At 31.3% G+C, this 24,690-nt stretch overlaps 2 protein-coding genes across 2 annotated transcripts in view; one reads left to right on the forward strand and one right to left on the reverse strand.

Moving 5' to 3' along the window:
• The window catches only part of LOC147073988 (uncharacterized), an 895,029-nt gene that overhangs the window by 345,673 nt on the left and 524,666 nt on the right, over nucleotides 1–24,690 (forward strand). Inside the window, exon 3 of the mRNA XM_085944298.1 lies at nucleotides 332–919. The gene's annotated coding sequence lies outside the window, so the exon portion shown is untranslated. The remainder of the gene's footprint in view (nucleotides 1–331; nucleotides 920–24,690) is intronic.
• Nucleotides 12,795–24,690, reverse strand: part of LOC147073994 (uncharacterized) — a 235,976-nt gene continuing 224,080 nt past the window's right edge. The window contains exons 8-9 of the mRNA XM_085944720.1: nucleotides 18,882–19,078; nucleotides 12,795–12,966 (exon numbers count right to left, since the gene is read on the reverse strand). Coding sequence (XP_085800846.1) covers nucleotides 12,795–12,966; nucleotides 18,882–19,078 — 369 coding nt within the window. The remainder of the gene's footprint in view (nucleotides 12,967–18,881; nucleotides 19,079–24,690) is intronic.

The raw sequence follows: 24,690 nt of genomic DNA on the forward strand, positions 1-24,690 counted from the left end.
TCGGTTATCAGGAATACAGCGGAAAACACATTTTTAAAATAGCCGATAAACTGGATTATTTGTTAGGTTAACCTAACCAAACCTTACCTAAACTAACCCAAACTAACAAATAATCCAGTATATCGGGTATTTTCAAAATGTGTTTTCCGCTGTATTCCTGATAACCGAACACTATCATTTAGTTTATTAAGTTTTCAATTTTTCACCGTTCAGATTTTTGAATAATTCATAGTTTTTATATATTTTTTTTTATAGTTTTTCTATTTTAAAAAACATAAATTTTCATGAAAAATATAAATGTGTATAACTTGAAATGCTTTTTATTACATAGTATACTGAGATCCCCGGGGTTCCAGCGGCTAGCTCAGGCGTCCATCGAACCCCGGATTCACAAAAGAAAAGTACGATATATTCGAGGGTGGAATTAAATAAAACCACGTCTGTCTCGTGTAACTTGGTAATCCTTATATTTTAGACTTTCTTTACATGTTTAGGTTTTGCAATTAGTTACGCAGGTCCGTATATGTCGGAAAGGGGACGCTTACTAATTTTTTTTTCTTTTTAAATTTCGCGTACCGACGCCGTCCAGCAAAAAGGACTCTCGTGATTGGCCAAATTTTATCGCGTGATCTTTGATTCGGCGAATCACGAGCCTGACCCTGGCGCCAGCGCGCGAGGATTTCACGCACAATGCGCGGCAAAATTTATTATATTTAAATACTTATATTTAGTCTTAAAATTATCGCTTTCATCCATCATCATTTATACTTTTTAAATTAAATTAAATTTATCTTAATTACACCTCCGCCCAATATGTGATTTTCACACACCGGACGAAGGCCCTTACTTATAAATAAAAACATACTTACGTGGTTGAGCAAGGAATCAGATTAGATGTTTTATGAAGCCGTTTCTAGAGGTCAGGGTTACGTTTCGACTTGGGCTACTAAATGATTATTTTACACCGGGAGAAGCCCGCCTGTAACAGGGGTGTATCAATACACAGTTTATAGTAATTTTTTTTTGTTCAAAATTTTTTTCAGTTCTTCCTCCCATTTTATCCCCTGTAATCCAATCGGCTTTTTGAATATTTTTTTTCATCCAAAAGGGAATAACAATGTATGTGAAAAGAAAAAGGAGATAACTCTGAACTCGTTACTTTCAGAATAGCCAAAAGATGATCGTGTTTTACTTTGTGTGTGATTTTATACATTTCTGTCTAAAATTTACCAAGTCAGCGACATTGATTCCACATGTCCCTATTCTCCCTTATGGATACATCTCAGTAAAATATTGTTGTAACCCAAAATATTACATTTTACTGGAGAGCGAGCCATTTTGAAGATTGAAATTTTTCAATTATTCTTTGAAACGGGAAAAGTCTGGATGTATAAATTAGTACTTGTTTTTATAAAATGTATGATCTTTTCAACCATATTTCCCATTTTTTTAAACATATGAAAACGGACATTTTTGAAAATATCTGAATTACGACAGTATTTTATTAGGATATTATTTGTAGTTAATCATTGTTTTATAGTTCGCTGGTTCGGAGCCGGTGCTGGTCCGTAAATTTTTTTGGCTGGTCCACAAATAGTTGTCTCGGCTGTCCTCCATTGTAAAACGTATATTATGCCAAAAAATCCAAGAAAATCCTTATTCAAAAAAAGGAATCTGTTCATGGAAGACGTCAATCCATGTGCAATTAATGCTCAAGACCTAAAATACAAACATTGTTAGTTACAAAGATATTAAAGTGTCGTCCATATTTTCAACTAGGTACCTATTTATGTGAGAAGATTTTTTTGAATATATCAGTAATAAAAACGAAACACAAAAACAGAATAGGTACATGTCAATGCAGCACTTCATCTTTCTGAAACAATACTGAAGCTACTGTTATCAATAATTCTAGTGAAGATGCAGTCGCAGATTTTACTGATTGATTAGTTTTTAACTATTTCAATTAAGTAACAATATAATTTTAATACGAGTTCCCAAAATATTTCTCCTACTTTTGCCTGTCCGCAGGTGAAAAAAGGTTGGGAAACTTTAGATAGCTTCAGGTGTCGTAACTTAGTTACAACAGTATTTCATTGTCAATTGAACAGTGTTTGAAAAGTAATAATTCACTGTATTAAGCAATGAGGTTTGATTTTTTCGCTGCGCTATTGGAGACATTTTTACAAACAAGAATCGTATATTGCCCACAGGCAGTTTGGTTAAGTGTTTTTTTGCTGACATTATTTGTGTTTGACATATATTATGAATGTGCTTTATTAAAATAACAAAAGAAAACGAATCCTACCATATCCATAAAGATTACAACTCCAAAATGATAATTTTGTATTACGACAGTATTTTACTAGGGTGTGACATAATATTATGATTTATTGATAATTTGATGTAATCAACTCATTTTTCAATTTTTCAGACTCATCTCCCCTTTCCTTTCGCGCACAGGATAAATTGACTGATGTGCAAGCAAGTATGACTTGTTATTTCCAATTTTACTATAGCAGAATATTAAATCAATGGTTGCTTTTTTTATTGTCATATTAGAATAATATTATAATGTAATTGAATTAATAAAAACCCATTTTTTATCCAGTAGTTTTTATTTAGACAGTATAATAATATGATAATGGATAATAATTTATAGTCAATAATAATAATATTACAGGATCAAAAGAAAGTTATAATATTTTATATTATTTACACCATTCGTCATAAAATACGTTTATATTTCATACATTAGGTTATTTTAGATTATAACAAGATGAATATTTTGAAACATAAGCAATTTTATTGTTACCGACGACAAAACTTTACAGTTGAAAATATTTTTTTTATTTTTTAAACTACTGGTCTGTTAGAATGTAAAAAGTCTGGAGGGAGTCTAAAGGCGAAGTTGTAGGTAAGATAATATATAACACAATTTATAAAATGGTCCCGAACACTCTGAAATAATGTAAAATACTAAAAGGTATTCGAGCCACGAATTAGTTTTATTAATATTTCATTAGTAATAATACAGTGTGACGTAATACCATAAACAAGAGTGGAAAATAAGCAAGAACACATAAGACGCATACTATTTAAGGAAAATAATAATTAACTACTGTGACAACTACCATAATCTCTAAATTTTTCACTGAATGAGACTGTGATTCAAATTCAGAATACTATTGCCATCTATGTAACATTATTGTAAGTTTTAATATGTATTTTTTCATCAAACCTCTTATGCACACACAGTTTTTAGGAGCGCATCAAATATGCATAAGCTACACTTTTATCTAGTCGCGATGCTACACGCATGCAAAATGTATGACAATAGACAAACACGTTGCTGATGAGCGTTTGAATCGCTGTTAATAAACATGACTGTGTCTGTGTGTGTGTGTAAGAGATCTTATTAGACTCATCTCCATATTATTATTAATTCATATAATAAGCATGGCTTATAAAAAAATATCTAGATAATTAAAGTTGAAAACAGACGATTTAGGATTTTAGGTAAATATATTATTATGGTATTATACAGATGTTTTGATTTGTGTAACAAAATGGAAGAAATTTCGTAAAATATAAGACATTGTTTTCATATTTTAATGATGCAGATATACAGTAAACATTTATATATTAAATATCATCTGAATTCAAGAAGGTTCAGAATATTATTTATAATGTTTTAAGTACATAAACGTCATAAATTGTTATTCATATGCTTACGTTATCTAATTCGTATAGTACACATTAATTGAAAATTGGTCTTTCATTCAAAATACAATACACACTAAACATTCTACATAATTTTATTCTAAACTATATTTATAATTAATAATGATTATAATCATAGTTTTCTATTAGATATTATAATTAAAATGAATGAATAATATTATGGTACGGTATGGCAATTGAAAAGCCTTAGAGTATATTGTTACTAAGTTTATAATAAATTTATAATGGTCACATTCGATACAAATTTATTGATTTTTTTTTAAATTATCATCTGTGATCTTGAAATTTTGACAGGTTCTGTGTAATTAACCAATTAGTTATTACTGCCAAGAGGATTCAGTAATATGGGAATCGTAATATCTTGTTTATTAGGGCAGACGAACGATTATTAATTTATTGTGAGGATTTGAGAAATCCAAGATGGCTACCCAAGAATAAAATCTTATTGTTTTAAAATCTACTTAATTTATTTTCATCGTAAAGTAACATCAAAATACTATCGCCAACTGAAGCTTAAAGCATTTAGGTAAATATTTAATTTGGTGTTTTTACTTCAGCATTATTTAATCATTTTTTTTATATTAATCATTATTTACATTGATATTTTAGTATTTTATTTTTAATGAGCTTGATTTATTCACCATACTGTCTTACTTTAAGTCTAACACCAAAAAGTTTGGATAAATAATTAGCTGGGAATAAGTAAGCAAATAAATTTAGTACCTAACTTCAAATTTAAAGTAAGTATTGTAAGAGAAAATGTAACATCCAAAATTAAAGCAGGAATGAAATCAAAACATTTATATTGTACTTACTGGGTGTCAATTACGTGGGACCAAAAACGTTGAAGAAAACCATTTTCTATAGAGAGGGTAGGGAAGAAGGGTTTCTTCAATAACCGACAAGCAAGTTGGGAGATAAGTAAATAGTTTATTCCTAATGTCGATGGAGATATTTATTGATTAAAAATAAAAAGCAGAATATGACGTATTGCCTTGAGGACTTAAATCAGTGGTGTTGTCAGACGACTCAATAATTTAAATAACGTGAATATTTTCAAACATTTTTCATACAATACCAACTGCACAGAATTTTAAACATCATGGTGCCAAAGTATTTTTTTCTTGTTTATTTTGAAAGTAAACATATAAAATAAATAATGTATTATCAATATAAACTCTAGTAGATTTAAGTTTTGTATAATTACATTTGAGTCGTTTTTGCGACCCAGGTTTCGCCTTTCGGCATCTTCAGGCACTATGTGAACTCACCAAAAGGCAAATAAACACTTTGTGTACAATTAATTCTACCCGGGTCGCAAAAAACGACTCAAATGGAATAGTACAAAACTTAAATCAATTAGAGTTTAAATTTAAATTCCAACAAGTACCTTCGGTCGATAGTATTAATATTATTATCAATATATCAAAATGTATGTCATATCCTATAACCATTTATGCACATGTAACCTAAAAATTTGAAGGAACAGATTGGTGAGTCTGATTCTATATTTCTTCTCGGCAAAAGTAATACATATTTAGGTAATTATTAATATCTTTATTAAGCTTTTTATTGATACCATTCTTATGTCAATAGACTGGTCACATGGTTATACTTAAATTATTTGAATTTTACACAAATTATAAGAAAGTTCAGAATTTATTGAATAGTTGATGTTGGAATCTGAGAAGAGGTTACCTACTAAGAGTATTAAAATGAATCAGTGCTCTGGGTTCATTTATTTCATTAAATGTAATTATTATATACTTGCAAAACCAAACGGTACAGACTTATAAATAAAATTAAAGAATAATTGAAACAGTGTGATTTAAATTAATGATATAATTAAGTAGAAATATATACAACAGTTACGATATATAATTGACTACAATTAATGCCTACACAAAGTAAAGTTGTCGCCCCAATACTTTGGCATAATTATCATAAAAATGATTTCCACATATTAAAAATTGTAAATCTAATATTAGTTATAATTAACTCGCTTTAGTATGTTTTAATTATTTATAGCCCTAGTGTAAGCTTGCGCTAGATGTCAAAAAAGAATATTATTATCTAACACCAAATACCTAAAATATTATGTAAATATATAAGTTACTTTGCTTTGTGGAAAAAATTAAAGGTATTAATTACATTTATTCGTTTTATTAAAATAAATTATACATTACAGATTTTCAGCAACCGATCTGATTCGGTTGTTAATAATAAGGTGATAATTTTATTGTTATTTGGCAAAGCTCGTTAACTACCAGACATGATAAATTTAATTAATATAAAATACTATGTCTCTGAATATAATTATTATACCTATACGTGTATGACAAGGGCAAGTAAATGAATAGACTGGAAATTGACATCTCTATTATGTGGACCCTACATTTTTCTTACATTTATATCCAACCTGAACATTTTTCTCACGTCTTGTAGAACTTCATAATGGAAGAGGCACTCACATTCTAATTTACAGCCAGAAAATATCTATATATTTCAAGAGAATTTTTCATATTTTTAAATATATTATAATAATATTTTGATACCTATGTAGTAATTGATATTTTCTTAATGCATCAACTTTTTAATATTAAGTGGGCACGGAGTTAAACTGCATTATGTATTCACAGATCAAGCGAAGCATAAAAAAGAATTATGAATTATAAAATATGAAATAGATACTTACAAATTATGAATTAATATGCAATCTGGTAGTAAAACCGTCAATGTAGATAATTAAGCAAACAAAAGTTAAAAAGACAACTTTTAAGCTAATTATCTCAGATATGGTAAAACATCCCTTGATCTATAAATGCTGAACGCAAATTATAATAAAGTGTTAAAGAATAGTATGTTAGTAATATGTATATAGTATGTTAGTAATAAATACAATTTACCATAACAAAGATAAAGTTCCCGTAGGTGTAAATTATATTTTAATAACTATTAAATCTATGAATCAATTCGTCGCCGTTCAGGCAAAAGTCACTATCAAGAAAAGCATAGTTTTGATACATTACTTTTAGAAAATTTAACTGTATGTAAAAATTCGTATTTTTTGGTAGAAATATTATTAAGTATCATGTCTTGTTGAAAGTGTGCAGTATACTTTTTTTCAGAATAAAATTGCATTAAATGTAACTCAGAACTGTTATATCTGGTGATTGAGACTTTTAACTGAGTGACAACGATATTCATGGACATCATCAGACTTAGACACTGTAGAAGTGGCAATCCATTGACAGAAAGTTTAGTCTGCAATCGACCCTAACCTAACCTGATACAATGAAAAACAAATATAATTCGATCGCTTAGAGCTAAAATATTGTATCTCCAGTTTTGGTCGAAAATGAGTTAAGTACTGAAATGTACCAAATGTAGTCTATATTTTTATGTGTTAAAATATTGCATCTTCTAAACCTACTATTTCAAAGATATATACCTATTTTTATATCACAATTTCCAAGGTTTGCAAACTTTCAATTGCAGTTTTCTCAATATTATGATTTATGGAGATACAATATTTTAACTCTAAGCAATCGAATTATATTTGTTTTTCATTGTATCAGGTTAGGTTAGGGTCGATTGCAGACTAAGCTTTCTGTCATTGGATTGCCACTTCTATCGATATTACGTCAAGTTAGTTTAGGTTATGCACCTAAAAGTTTTTAGATATTGTCTGAACTATCTACTTATAATATTACGAATATTCATGCTTTGGATACGTATCCAAAATTAAATGTCATTGTATTAGATTTTTTAAAAAAATACATGAGTAAGTAGATCTGTTCATATTTAAATATTATGTAAGTAAAATATCCATTGATTCATAATGATATAATGTTATTATAAAAGTATGCAATAATTACTTATTTGAATTTATTTTTAATCTCATTCACGCCATACATTCACTCAATCTCTATTCACGTGAAATAAAATTATATTTATTAGTTGAATGATGAATAATATAGTGATGAATATTGCTCTCTTAAAAAATATAGCTTAAAATTGTGTCGATATGTACACAAGTAGTGTCTTATAATTAAAAAAATATATAATTAATAAGTATATAGATATCTGAGTAAATTTATGTATAATATATAATGATAAATTAAATAAATACATTCATGTACTTAATTAATTTCATGATAATTTGCATTAGTATGATGACAATCATTTTCCTTAGAATAGATACATTAAAATCACAGTAAAAAATCTACGACACACAAATTTAATTACTTAGGTATATTAGAAAATACATTTGAAACGCAATAGTAACACGGTAAAGTATTTGAAATATAAAATTAATGTGCTTTTTAGTATTCAGATCCAAATCAGTTCTTGAAGAATCTTGGAATATTTTATATTTTAGATTTTTTTCAATCCCTCCATTGTTCACTAAATACTTTTGATATACATATCTATAAGCACTTACATATTATATAGAATATAATAAAGGACATATATATTACAGAGAAATGTGTAAATTTTCCAGTAATAATGCACATTGAACATCGCTTATAGCAAACACCAATGTTACTCAATGTATTACATTGCCATTTTTTTTGGAAATAATACAATTCATCATTCTTTTGTGCAAAATTGCAATTTGTTTTACTTTTATAAAATATTTTGCCTGCGGCATTCTTTAGACATCGAAGCATTATTAGTCATTTCATTTTACCCATATTACTTATTAGGTTGTAATTCTTAAATTTTATTTTCTGAACGAGTAGTCAATGAATATACTTTGAAATTTGTCACAGTGCTCGAAATGGAAAAGTTTACGAACCGGAGCGCTCAACAGTTTTCTGAAGATATTTACATAGTTAACAAATTTTACGTGAATTTCATAAAAATAAGTGTTAGATTTTCTATTATATGACTCGTCTAGCTCAGACGGTCAAATTACTTTTTCCACGAGACAGAGGGATAATTTTACCAATTTCACGAACAGGAACGGCGCTCCGGTCCATTTCGAGCCCTGAAATTTGAATAATAAATAACAATTCTAATGATTCTTAGGTATAATTTCATTTGATTTTGATTAAATTGGTACGATTATGATAAAGTAAATAGTTGCATTATCCAAATATACATCTTAGGTTACATGTTATGCATTCAGTTCTTGTAACCGTGTAATCTCGTACCATTGTAATCTTGTTACAGTTGTATTTATCAAATAATACAAATGGATTAAAAAAATACGGTCTGATTTATAATAAATGTTACAATTGTATGATTTTTTACTTAAAAATCAAATTGTTATATCTGTAGTAAGATGGCAAAACACGATATGTCCGTTTTTCTAAAATGTTCAGGAGTGCAATTTTAAACATAAAAAGAAATTCAAACAATGAACATATCAGATATTGATATAGTTTATATTTTCTCCAGACCTATAAGACTTAGACATGTCATATTTTGATATCTCGTAGATCTCACTGAGACGAGTTTGAAGGTATACATAACTCAATTTTCAAAAAACGGACATTTATCATGTTTTGGCATCTTACTACAGATATATTATAATGGAGCTAATAACATAGAGGAAACTGCATTCCAATCTTCTATTTACCATTTCTGCGTTTCCACGTCTTTCTCGCCAAAATAACAATTATTAATATTCATACGAAATGCGGTGTCCTCACAGCAGTAGCGAATGGTGGAGGTAGGTTGTTAAGATCCGCCATAAATAGTTCACATTAAACTTTTTAGTCATACTTTTTTGTTTTTATTGAACTAAGATTACACTTTACAGATGGTGTTGGTTAGTTTTTAAAAATCAATTAAACCCTGCCTAACCAAACCATAATAATTTTGGTATACTTTTGCGCGATACGACAAAATTGTGCACACTTTTTCCTTCATACTTATTTGTTTTCGATGCCTTTCATAAACCAAACTATAATAGATAGAAATATTATTGTATCTATAAAATATACACAGTTTTGTATGATTTAATTGCATAATTTTAGATATTTATATTAGATGAGTATTTTTTGACTATTGTCTAGTATGGCTTAGTTTTAGCATGGTTTAATTGAATTTTAAAAACTAACCAACACCACCTGTAATTTTAATAAAAACAAATACGTGTCTAACAAAGTTTAGTGTGCACTATTTATGGCGGAACTTAACAGCCTACCTTCGCCCTTCGCCACTGCCTTACCTTAGTTACTAACACTAGCTCAATTGTATTGATATGAAGAAGAATATTTTAATTCGATTTATAAAACAATCTACTTTTTCATACAGGTGGGCATTTTCATCTGATTGAATATGTAAAAAAAACGCTATTGTTTGCAGATAATCGAAATTTATTTCGATCTATGAATATTTTAATTGAAAATAAAATTAAACGTTGCCCAAAACCAATACAATGTGGTAGCGGTATTAAAATACTCGTTACGAAATTGTTTATTCATTTTTTAAACTTTTCTAGAACAGTTTTGTTATTAGACACGGCTGAATAAATCTTCTTCAAACAGCCCTTAAAAACACGCACACATTAAAATTATTCGAATTAGAAAACATATTCAAAAGAAAATCTTTTGTGCATGAACAAATTTTTATTTATTATAAAGCCGAAGAATATTAGTGTGTTTTTTCCTGTTTTAATCGATAAACTATTTGCCTATAGGAATTGAGATTACAAGAATTAATATAGAAAATACTTTTTCATTTTTTTCTATTGTTTTTTTCTCTCGACAGTACACATTCCTAATTTAAATTTAAATTTGAAAAATATTGTTGTACATACCAACAACTTATCTGGAGAATGGCCAAAAATGGAACTACGAACTACCGTAGAAACCGCTTGCTTTCAAAAGCGGCTAAAATGATTGTATGCAATTTTGAAATAAATTTAAATAACATAATTTATGTTATTTCAATTTATCTATCTTTTACTACCGTTTTAGCCGATTTTGAAACTAAGGTAGATTTTTAATAATTAATATCGACGTATTTAGCCGAGTTTTAAAATTAAAACTCAGACCATACTATGGTAGACAAATATATTTATCAAAATATACCTATACCCAACTCAAAATACTCGACAAACCGGTTTAGCCGGTTATGAAAGTAAGCGCTTCATTAGGACGCCATATTGAAAAACGTCATTCGAATGTCAGATTTTGCCAGTTACGAGTCGTGATTGGGTAGTTTTCGACAGTGGTTCCCCCATCCCATTCTTCATATAAGTTTGTAGGTCTGTATATTTGTTTTGATAGGCGATACTTTCACTATATGATATTATAAACACTGATAAGACGGTAATAAAAATTAATCGGTAGAATTATACGTTTTATAAAATATACTTAGTGCAATAAGTTATTAAATTATTATTTTTATTAATCTTTTTAACGCAGTATGCAAAACACTTTAAGTACGATTAAACGACTCTTTCTATAATTATTATTTAAGTCACAGTTTTTAATATTTTAATGATAGAAAATTTTCTTTGACAAACTTTGGATTCTTAGAATCAACAAGAAAATTGGCTCACACCATTATAATGTAGTTCTCACATGTTAATTCAATACAAGTCTTATATAGGTTACTTAAGATAATATTTATTTAATCCAATAAGGAAGAGAAAGAATAATCGAAATTATAGTCAGATCTTTGGTATATTTTATTATTTATATGTATACCTATGAGGGAACGAAGAGTGATGAGAAAGTTATAATCAACTTCGAAGATTGAAAAAGTGCTGCAGATAATTGGTCCAGAAGGAGGAAGGCGATTGGAGAAGGTTAATGCTCGAATTGAGCTATAGGACCATCGGAAAGAAGGAAGAAACGTATTGATCACATTATGAAAAAACAAAAGTGTAATTTCCCGGCTTATTGTCCAATGAAACATCAAAACAGAGTGAGACGCCGCAAATCGTGGTTTGGAAGAATTTCGTGATAGATACGAGTGCAGCTCTAGTCTCCAAGTGTCACGTAAATCCAATTTCCGAATCCTGGATCTGGCAAGTACACAATATATTATTTTTCAATAATTTGTGTATGAGTCAGGGTATGGAACTAAGAGGTTGAGCAAGTGGCTGACATCCATTTCTCGTACAAATCTTTCTTTCCACAAAAAAAGCATCTACCCTTTTTTCTGAGTACATGTTAAATAGCAGAGGTGACAATATACACCCTTGTCTTACACCGCGACGAATTTTTACCTCTCCACTGATTTCGTTTTCGATTTTAATATTCGCTGTTTGATTCCAATATAAGATAGCTATCAGTTGAATGTCTCTTGCGTCGATGCCTTTCGAGAAGTTTAGGATGCGTAACAGTATCGAATATAATATATCACATATAAACATCAACATTAACATCTAGGCATCTTTGCACTAGAACATTCAAGCTGAAAAGTGCTTCGCGAGTGCTCAAACTACTTCTGAAGCCAAATTGTGTGTCATCCATGTCTTCTTCGCATTTTCGAAAAATCCTATTATGGATGATTTTTAATAAAACTTTTAATATGTGGCTCATCAAACTTATTGTTCTAAACTCGCTGCACTCCTTTGCATTCGCCTTTTTTGGTAGAGTGATGAATGTCGATTTCAACCAATCATCGGGAAAATACAGCATTCCCCAACTTGTCATTCAAGGAAAGATCGATGAGAAGCGTAGCCTAGGACGGCGCCGCATTTCGTGGCTTAAGAACCTCCGTAATTGGTACGAGTGCAGCTCTACTGAACTGTTCCGGGTAGCAGACGACAAAGATAAGATCGCCGTGATGGTGGCTGACCTCCGCTAGGGGATGGCACCATAAGAAGAAGACCCTTTTTTATTTAGAAAAAGGTTAAGTACGGATATCTTTAGAATTGATAGTTATATTACGTAGTACTTAGTGGAATCAGAATGATAAAGGAAATTATAACGGAGTACAATGTATAGTAGGTCATGCTAGACAGAAAACAAAATCATAATAATATAATATGAATGAAGGTTAAAATACTGTTGGTAAGTAAGAGTCGTTTAAACAGACGTTACTTTAAAGAATCTCTGCATACATGCGTAGTTCTGGTAATTTTAAAGGTATTCGTCGATTTGTTCGAAGTCATCGTCAGGAGGAGATGGCCCAGATACAGATAAGATCGGCAGGCCGAAGTGATGCGTGACCTCCGTTGGGGAGGTCTCGTCTTTCGAGAGCCTCTCGCTCGAGCCCTCCTCCATTGTCGTCAAAGGGATGTTATCAGCTGACCTGAAATGTAAAAAAAACATTGTTTAGTTTGAAATATGACAATAAAAGCACGTTCTTAAGAGGACATGTTACTGACATACACAACTGAAAATCCATGAACTGTATGAACCATTGTTTTGAATAAATTATGTTTAAGTAATTTAGCAACAAATAATGGTGTGATTGTATGCAACGATCGCACTAAATTTTATTCAATGCGAATGCTTGAATTAAAATAAATGTATGATATTATTAATAGAACAATATTTTCAACAAAGTCAAAAATATTTCAATGCAAGCATTGCATTGCAATACTTTAGAAAAATGCATAGTAAAATGGACAAAATGTTAAAAGCAGGGATGTGCCAAAGGGGAGATCAAAATTGTCCCCGCCTCCCACAAATAACTACTATTTCTTTATCGGAAATATAACATAAGTCAAAGTTGTAACATAGATTTGGTACCTATAAGTATTTTTCAATAATCTAAAGGTATACGTCAGTTTCCAGGAAGCCATGCGGGAACCGCGCCAATTTCCATAGCCGATTTTGGCAAAATTAAGAAATTCAAAAATGAAAACCTAACCTAACCTAAACAAATAATCCAGTATATCGGCTATTTTCAATTTTTTTTGCCGCTGGATTCCTGTAAGCTGAGAATTCTGAGAATTTATATTATACTTAACCCAATAGAAAATCGAAACCCGAGAGATGCAGGTTCGATTCCTGCTGGGTGTCTTACTTTTTTCAAAAAAGATTTTTTTTTATTGGTTATAATATAATTAATTTCTCATAAGTGTTTTCAAGAATACCTGAATTATAATAGAAAGCTTCATAAATCGATAGATATGTGTTGATGGAGCACGGAAGCATTTATAAATGAATATTTAATGACATGTGAGAGAATTGTGCCCTTTTTTCATCATAAAGTTTTTCGGACTTTTGTCGCCCCTTAAATCTTGCCGTTTAGATGTTTCTTACCCCTAATACCAAGGCTTGGCGCGTTCCTGCAGTCTGAACTGAAATCCCTGCCATTTGATAAGATTGATTAAATTCAAGAACTTTCTGCGATGATTGCATGCAATTATCACACAAGTAAAACCACTGTCATTTGAATGTGCATATTTATTTCGGCTAGGATGATCACCACTTAATAATTTAATGTCTGAAGATTAATCATCAAATTTATGTATTGTTTCCAAATAATACAAGAATATAATTAAAATTGTGAAGCTTGATTATGATATTTTAAAATAATTTGGATATGAACATGTAACTGAAAAAATTAAATATGTTTGGTACAACGGATAAAAGCGGTTACGTCATGTATGTTGTACATATTACATTTCAACGTAGTACAGTTCGCCGTGAGCTTTCTTATCGGAAAGACATGTCCGTATAGTAGTGGCGAAGGGTGGAGGTAGGCTGTGAATATCCGCCAAAAATAGTGCACACTAAACTTTCTCAATTATACGTAATTGTTTGCATTGTAATAAGAGTGCAATTTAAAGGCGGAGATCGTTTATTTTTAAAATTCAATTAAACCCTGCGAAACCAAGCAATAATAAATAATAGTCAAATGATACTCGTCCATCTATAAAATATCTAAAATAGTACAATTAAATCATACATGACTTTGGATAATTTTATTTATAGATAGAATAATATTTTTTATCTATTATAGTTTGGTTTAGGCAGGAGTTAATGAATTTAAAAAAAAATCACTAACAATACGTATAATATATTTTTGTATTCTTAATCCAACGAAAACAAATAAGTATAAATGAAAAAGTGTGAACAAATTTGTCGTATCGCCTAAACTATACCAACACTATTATGGTTTGGTTTAGGCAGGGTTTAATTGATTTTTAAAACTAACTAACACCATCTGTAAATTGTAGTCTTTGGTTCAATAAAAACAAATACGTATGACTAACAAAGTTTAATGTGCCCTATTTATGGCGGACTTTAACAGCCTACCTCCACCCTTCGCTACTGCCGTATACTATACGGTCATCTCTATAGCACCGAGATGAAAAAAAATACGCGTTGTCATATATTAAATATGATTTGTTCGATTTGATATTTTGCATTTCGAATTTAATTACTACCTACCTATTTTCTACTGTCTTTCCCTTGAATTTCGGCGCCCAAACCTACACATTTTTTCCCTCTAAAATTCGACCGGAAGTGATACTAACCTAACCTAACTTGTTTTACAGATAAAAGACCTTAAATCCAACACACACTTCCCTCTAAGTTACGCAAAACAAAAACTGAACGAAGACACAATAGAGCTATGGAACCACAGATACACAACATCCGCCACAGGATCAATAACACAGAAATTTATTCCAAACATAAACTCTGCCATCACTCTTGCCAGGAACATCAAAATATCACGCGAACTCACACAGATACAAACAGGCCACGGAGCGGTGCGAGCTTATCTAAAAAGATTTAAATTGAGGGATGATGACTGTTGTCCATGTGACGGCAACACATCTCAAACTGTGTGGCATGTCATCAACGACTGCCCTATACTAGAAAGAGAGCGATGGACTCTCAGGACTCGGTGTAGATAGCATAATCATGAAATTGATCTCCAAAAGCCTCACGAAGTACAAAGCAATAGAACAACACAAGAACACTACACAAAATATTTAATCCTGGCCATAAAGAAAATTAAATATATAAATGGAGGAACCTAATTAGCCCCACAGCAATGCAACTAACCCACCCAACCACCGTGTACGAAAAAGCAAGGGCATGGTTATTAATAAAAATAAAAATACCTAACCTAACAAATAATCAAGTATATCGGCTATTTTCAAAATTTGTTTGCCGCTGGCTTCCTGTAAAGTGTAAACCGACAAGAACCGTGTTTTATTTAGACATGAATTTTATCTCAGTACTAAATGACCCGAAGAGGTTGGACGGTCTTTAATATACGACCATATATTTCCGATATAACGTTTCACGGTGACGTGTGATATGGCGAGCTGCATACGTACAAGTTTCCGGATACGAAACGAAACATCTTGTGCACCTAAGTAAAGTAAAGTCTGCCAATAACTAGAACGTAAATCTATTTTAAAAAAATAATTAAAATAGGTATACATTTTTTCTGCTGGGGGTTGCAAAGCCTTATGTCATACCCCCCTCCCCACCAATTCAATATTGGTTACATGTAAATTGTACGTAAAACAATTCACCGTGGCACAGTTCGCCATGGGCTTTTTATCGGAAACAAATGACCGTATTCCATACGGTCTCCAATTTTGTTAGATTCAATATTAACATTAATTCAATTTTCCTAGCTGATTTTGGCAAAATTAAAAAATGAAAACCTAATCTAACGTAACCTAGACTGATAAATAACCCAGTATATCGGCTATTTTCAAAATTTGTTTGCCGCTGGCTTGCTGTAAACCGATAAGAACCGTGTTTTATATAGACATGCATTTTAGCTCAGTACTATATGACCCGAATAGGTTGGACGGTCTTTAATATACGACCACATATTTCCGATATAACGTTTCACGGTGAAGTGTGATACGGCGAACTGTATACGAATAAAAACTAGTATTCATTTTCATTTTTTGTATTTCACTATTAAGATTAATAGTAGAATACGAAAAATGCGTGATAAATTTCATGAAGTCATTACATCGATTTTTTTCATCTCATGTACAAATAGTGTATATGACATATGAGATATTGTTTTCTCATGAGCGATTTTCTTAATCGTAGTTTAGATTTTTGAACGTAGGGGGCTCGAAAATGACAGTTTTTCTATTGCGTTTTTTTCCGAAAGCTCCTGGATGGGAGACACTATCACTCACCTATCAATGGATTTAACATGGATGCTGTAATAAAACTAGATTAATAACTTGCACAACTTCAGTTACGGTGTGCTAAAAATCTACCCGTCTTAAAAGCCAATTAAAAATGACGGGTTTGGACTTTATTAGAAAGCTTTCAGGCACCTAGTATTTTTTTTATAGTCCGGTAGCGCAAGGGAGGCAATTCAATTATCGGTAAAGGTGTTCCGTGGAAGGCTTCTAAAGGGAAAAAAAACACATTCGATTGTCAAAAGGTCTTCTTCAATAATTGACCTATACCGTGTTCGCCGAGACTCACGGATTATGAAACGCGGCGTTTCTAATATCTCATATATGAGACTTAATATATATATTCCAATATAATGTACCTAATATAATATTATAGCATAAAGGTTGAAACAGACACAATGAAAATCTTGCATATATATGCTAAGAGCGTTTTAGTGTCAATGATCATATATATGCCATTCCGACATATTATACATACATATTATAATATGACAGCTATGACATCGTATTTACACTCTGTGACCAGGACGACAACATAAGAAACGGGTTTTTCGGCATACATGTGCCAGATCGTCATTGTATCTGTTTCAAACATTAGAAACGAATGTAAAAGTTTACTCTAATGATACAAACGTTGAGGGAAAAACAGAAAGTCATATTAAAATAATTGTTTTAGGAATAATATTACATTACACCATGCACACTCTGTTTTAGAGACGCATACCCTAGTACAGAGATGGCATTTGCGTGGCACGCGTGCCAAACTTGGCACGCTAAATTTTTCGACGGCACGTCAAAAAATAAATTCCTTTTATTTTTTAATATTCAATATAATAAATAATATTAAAAACATCCAAAAGCATGCCTGATAGTTTTATATCTGTTAAAAAAAACTAGCAATTTCATTGATATCTAATCATTTTTTCGCTGTGTTTCACGTTCTCATTGTGAATGTATTTTTTCTACATTGAATCATGTACCTACATTCAAAGACTAGAAATCGGTTGACAAATGAAGATTAAGCAGTATGTATTAATTTGCAATCAACGACATATTATTATCTGCCTGATATAGAAAGTCTCGCAAATAACATGAAACAAAAATGAGTGTGTTAATGTTTTTATATTTCCATATTTTCTTTTATTTTACGTGTATCATTTTTTATATATTCAATAAACAAGTACTTTATAATACTAATTAAACCATGTTTAATGAAATCGCTTCGGAGAATGATATATTCCACTTACGCGAGGCGAATTTAGGTGGACGTTGTTTTATAAGTTTTTAAGATAGGCTCTATCAACCTAGTTCACTCTGTGTGCTTCCATGTACTTTTATTTTTCTTATTTTCTGATTTTATTATTGTATTATTTACTCACATTACAGTGTATTTTTATTTGAAAATTGTTAACACTTACTTTATGTCATGTCGTGAACACTTTGAATTTATAATTTGTCATGTTCATTATTAGATGTAAAATAAATAAATTTGAATTTGATTTGATTTGATCTCTCTCACGGACACGACAGAATACCATTCGATGGCTTAGTGTCAAACAACACTATCTACAAAAGTGCAACTTTACAAGAGAGCCGAAAATCGTTATTTTAGATTCTTGTAACTCAACAAGGGAAATGTTTATTTAAAACCTAATGTTAATATTTTATAATTTATTGTGTATTGTACATTTATCTTGTTTATGATGATGTTAAAATTTATAGGGATAGTTTAAAAAAAATATGAGAACAAGGGTAACTTATGTAAAAAGCGTTAAACTTTACTGACGATTTAATAATAAATTAGAAAAGATTGACATAACGTTGTTTAACTATCATGTAGCCGTAAATGTAAAATAACGTTATCTCAAAAAAAACAAAAAAAAAAACACTTTTTTGTAGATAACGTCTGACTTTAAGCACTCGCATTATACCATGAGCTATAAATCTCCCCGCTCACCCGTTACAGTACTATGTTATCGAAGCTATGATATTTTGGTTGTAGAATACTAAAATCCATTATATTACAAAGTTTGATCAACGTATTGTTATAATTTACGATATATGGGTAAATTTAGTTCCATACCTCGCTTTCCTACACAGTTTCGACTGCGACCCGTATCTCCGGAGGAAATCGCCAGCGTCGAATCCTGCGAATCCGGCCGCATCGTTGGAGACGAAGATCGCCGAGTTCACCCGAGGTCTCGTTCGGCGGTGTGAGGTCAGAGGAGAGTGCTCCTCGCAGTCCAGACTCGTCATGTGATGGGTGGACCAGTGGAAGTGCTGAAACGTGAAAATTGTTATTAGTAGAGGTCAGACTAAGGCGTGCTTGAGAAGAAGAAGATTAAAAGGAACCACGATCATTTATTATTATTTGAACAAATAAATCGACAAAGTTAAATGTGAAAAATTCTACATACATATTTTCAACATTCTATGAATGACGTCCTGTTCTAAAATGATACACTATTACTACTTCTGGATACAATATTGGTATTTCTTTATACTTATTAGTGTTTTTAGTTTTTGTAGAAGAGGGGTACAGGTCAAGCTAATACACTTATTACAATAAATATATGAAAAGAATAATATGTAACAGATATAGAATGTAATCCAATGTAACAAAAATTATTTAAACTTTTCGTTTTGTTAAGAGCAAAATGAATTAAAACTACTAAATAGTAGATAGAAACTGATTAAAATTCCTCGTTTACTTTTATGTATAAAATCGTAACGAGCGTCTATTTATTTCATTCAACAGTGCGGCGCCCAATTATCCTGGCGCCCAGTTGTCCCATTCCCAAAGCAGTTACACGTGTGAATCAGTTTTCATGTACGTGAATGCACAGGTGAAAATAAGAACATACTTTTAAAAAACTTCAGAAAATAGTTGGTTTGAATGGAATTTAAATTCACATCTTTCACTGTCTGGGTGAGAATATCCTTTACTACTGATCAGTGAATGAATCATTGTATTAATTCTATCAACTATATTAACCGAGGTTTCAAAATCTAAACCAATGGAAAGGCAATCAGTTTTTTATTCCTAATTCAAATTATATTACAAACATGAATCTGTATCATGTTCAGATATGTTTCAAAAGTATTTTAATTGTTATGTACATATATTTAGTATAGTTGAATAAAAAATATTTTGAATAATAATATATAAGGTAGACTCAGTACAAATTTATAAGACGGTTTTGTGTAGCTTTTTGTGCTCAAAAATAATAAATTCTAATGGATTCAAGCTCTCTACTATTAGTACAGAGCTTGAATCCATTAGAATTTAAATTCAAATTCCATCAAGTACCTTCAGTCGATAGTATTAATATTAATATTCAAAAATAATAGTTTAAACTAAAAGATTATTACAATAAAATTTAATTAAAATAACTGATAATACTGACTATTTATATCGGCCAATGGGTAGCCATATAAAGCAAATTCTATCGGATAACAAATATTATGTTGGTGTTATTGACCGTCTTAAATATTAAATTCACCTCTACGTAACTTGTATTTTATTATAAAGTTATAATAAAAAAATGTAATATATATATATAAACTGAAACGTATTATGATGGTACTTACTCATTATATTATATAATAAAACTTACTAGGTATGTGATGTGAGCAAAATAGTGTCATACAATATAAAAAAAACTTTGTACAGTAGTGAAAACTAAGTGAAAATACTAGGTACGATCTAACCTTTGATAGTAGACGGCAACCTAAGAAGAAAAATAACAAAAAAATACAATTTATTCACACAGCTGTTTAGAATGAAAAGAGATAAAACATATAATTGGATTGTTCGAGAATTTAAAAGTTTTATGTAAAAACCTGAAGCGAATTTAATTCCGAGTTTCTTTTTTTATCGAGTTAATAAAATTTGCGAGGGCCTGATTTTCACTCTGTTTCTTGAAAATGAATATTTTTATTACGGTTCTCCCGCGCGAAAAAAGCCCGTATTTTTAGGCACCACAGAGTTTTTCGGTGCCGAGGTTTTGCAATAACTTAAATTATCACAATATAGGTCTTTAATTTAAATATAACTACTATATATTGAAACTTAACATTTGAAATGAACTTAGTGACATCCTTTTTATATATTTTAATAACACAGGCGATAATGACCTTCAAATAAAAATAGTTTAATTAAAATCTAATGTTGTTTATATCACGAAGTAATTAATGTAGGTAAAACTCGGTAAAACTTATCTGCTCTAAAAGAATTTTCAATTTTTATTTTATTTTACTGCTTTCAGTCTCAACAACGGTGCCATTTTCGGTTATTCGTGTTCCTAAATGCACGACATATTTCGAACAGCGATTATTTACGACTCATAAATAACAGTTCGAATGATTCAAACTGTTGAATCTAAATGTCTATAGTCACATGTTTCAGATTGTGAGATATTACCATCGGGGAAAAAATCGTAACCCAGACAGATGTATATTTGTAAAAAAAGATTTAATTAATTATATTTAGACCTAGTTAACAGGTTCGTAATAAATAAGACTGGTCTAATAAATAAGCTAATGATTTTTTTTAAACAAAATTTATACAAAAATGTGAACTTAGGTATAGTAATATTTAATTTATATTAACAATATCCATCCACTCGAGTTGGTCTATATAAACCGCAAAAAGTTAAAGTTAGGATTGCTTGTTTGCTAGTCATTCACTGAACCAATGGTCCACAACATGCAGACCATGGGTCGGGTGAATTAACAGTCAATTTAAAAAAAAATCCATAATTATTTATTATCTACTTAAGGCGGCTCCAGGGGGCGGGTTTAACAAAATCTATCAGGTGCAATTAAATTCCACATTTACCCGTCTACTACTTATAGTTTTTCATCGCATTAACCACGGACTCCCAGAATTTTCCGGGTACATTTCCCATATTCAGACACTACGAACGTTGAGTCTAGCGATAAACACCTGGTCTTACACAGTTATACCCACTAACGGTGCTCACCTACAAGTTATTGCGAGCTGTCACATACAAAAGTGGTTATCGAATTTGCATGGCCTAACGGTCATAATCATTAGGATTATTAGTGTCCGTTATGTCTATGCAGAATATTAAAGTAAACTTTTGAAATCAGATGGTAGCACCAATTCACGAGCGCCATGGGTCTCCCAGTGCTGACATCAAATCACCGAGGAAGAATAAGTAATCCATTCATCTACATACTTTTTTTCGTTACTGGAGGGGGGGGGGGGTCCGGCCACGAAAACATGTGCCAGGAGACCCAATTAATAGACACCATATTGTTATCATCAATATGGTATGCCATCTATTGGTATAATTGAGAATACCATACAAAGGGTATGTAGGTCACACCTCCAACTTGTTCCTGTTATTTTTTAATTATTATTAACCCTGATATTAGTTTTCTCTTTTATCTGTTTGATTTTAACTCGGTAGGCAAGGCTTTGGTTTAGCGCGACACATAGACAACTTGGGTTTGACTCATGCTGAAATATTTTCTCAGAAAGTGTTTTTCAAAATTATGTATGTTCAATAATCAGAATGGTACATCCTTAAATCTTGTGAATTATTCGTTGAATAAAAGAAATAGTTAATTATAAATTATTAGCAAGTTCAAGTAAGTTACATCATAAAAAATATTGGAGAAATCCACGACGTCGGTTAGTAATCGAAGTAATAGGTATCTACTTTGATTTAATAAAACAAAAACCGATTGACATAGTAGCTTGATTTAGAAGAACGCTGATGATTAGGTATTAAAAGGCCAATAGTTAAAATTTATCGAATTAGTATGTCACTGCGTAGCATAGTGGTAAATGCGACGGACGGGGCGTAAACCCAGGAGATGCGGGGTTCGATTCTCTGCCGGGATGACTTGCTTTTTTCTCAGAAAGTGTTTTTCGAAATTATGTATGTTCATGCTAAAATATTTAGCATTTAAATAGGTTGTTGAATGACGCTTCGGTTTTGGAAATATACTGGTGGAAAACACAAGCGGATCACTTGGATGAGTTAGGTTTAAAGTCCTAGGTTATTGGCATGCAGATCTACATCAAAAGCTTCTTGTGCATTTTCTAGCGATTCCGCCTGAAACATCAAGGCAATGTCATCAGATTTTTCTCCCCTGATATCTCTCAGCAATCATTGTGATCGAATCATCACTAATTATTAATATGAAGCTTTCGTGGGCAGTGGCGCACCCAGGATTTAATATTGGGGGGGGGGGGGGCAAGGAGGAGAATGTAAATTAGTCCCATAGGCTCTTTTTCTTCTTCATATAATTATTTTTACATATTTTCACAATACACGGCGGTATATTTATACAGTTTCTCCTAGTTTTTATTAAATTTGAGGCATAACGGCCGGTAACCGTTGAGCGTGTCATCAGCGACTGGCGGATTGGAAGTGACTAACAGCGACCATGCTGGACATGTGCGCCTAGTATACTAACATATTGCCGAATTCCACTGAAAAAAAATGTTCTTTTGATTTACACCACCCCCGACTGTATTGGGTGTAATCATTATTTTCGCAGAATGTTTATCGTCGATTTTTAATATTGAGATTCCAAAATATTAATTAAAAATGGACAAAAAAAGTATTACAGCATTTAACTTATAAACAAACCTACTCAACACAACACAGCCTAATTTCTCGTTTATCGGTATTTTGTCTATTGCACTCGGTATACCTACACCATGGCCCCCACATCCTGAAACGGGCCCTCAGGCTAGGATATTTGGCGGGCCCCCTACTTTACGCCAAGATTAAAGGCAGTGTGAAATACTACATTAAAGTTTTTCAAATTGTGTTTTAGTTCAAATTAAGGGTACTTACTTATACAGTGAATTATTGGCGATTTTAATACATCTACTTTAATAATGGAGCTGTCAAGTATCAACATATAATAATCAGAAAATATATTGCACAATTTTATAATCCAAAATGTTCATGGCTATGAACTATAATAGCGCCGCAGGCGACTTTTTTACAATTAAAGCTAATTTATGATGTGTTTTTATCTCACTTATCTGGTCAACACGACACGCCGGGCCCCCCACAGCCCGGGCCTCCAGGCTAGAGCCCTGTCAGCCCTCCCCAGCCATGACCTACAAACACCACTCCGGAATTCGGGTGGACACCGAGATTTTTTTGACAGTTCCATTAAGGATTGGGTTTCTAAAAAAAACCCGACATTAGTGTTTCGAAATTTTTATGTTAGAAATTAAAATCATTTTTTTGCCGTGTTTTTATTTGTCTAAGGCCCAAGGTACAGTTATTTGGCTTTTAATTTCAATGTTTAAAATCATTCTAATAATTTTCATGTTTGGGGGGTGCTAGGGCCCCTTGCCTCCCCCCTGGGTGCGCCACTGTTCGTGGGTTTAAATCTACTAAACACACATAGGTTAGGTACTCACTTATTTTTTCAGAGTAAAAACATAACAAAATATCAATTACTCACTCGTGTAAACACTGAAATAGTGTCAAAATATTTTCTCTTAGTCATGAAATATGTCCTACTTATATTTCAATATTATCCCCTAAGCTCGAGATAAACTTTCGCACAAAGTAAACAGTCAAAAAATAATCAATCGAACTTCGACAGAATCAATTTGGTTTTCGTTTAAAATTACCTTGACATTTTAGGTGTGCCAATAAATTGAAGACTGAACCAAAATTTGAATATTGATTATCATCAAGTGTACTTAAGTTGATTTAATACTTTCACCCATTGGAGTGTTATAATAATTATACTAATCCATACTACACAAACATGCTTCAAATACATTATCATCACGTTATGTGCTGTCACGTGCTATCATGGTGACGAATTTAGTCATTCCGAAAAATATTTTGAATGATCACTATCCCAATAAATTCAATGATAGA

This window comes from Rhyacophila brunnea, unplaced genomic scaffold, assembly GCF_057557595.1.
Source record: "Rhyacophila brunnea isolate RB1 unplaced genomic scaffold, BYU_Rbru_1.0 scaffold_17, whole genome shotgun sequence".
NCBI classification, from domain to species: domain Eukaryota; kingdom Metazoa; phylum Arthropoda; class Insecta; order Trichoptera; family Rhyacophilidae; genus Rhyacophila; species Rhyacophila brunnea.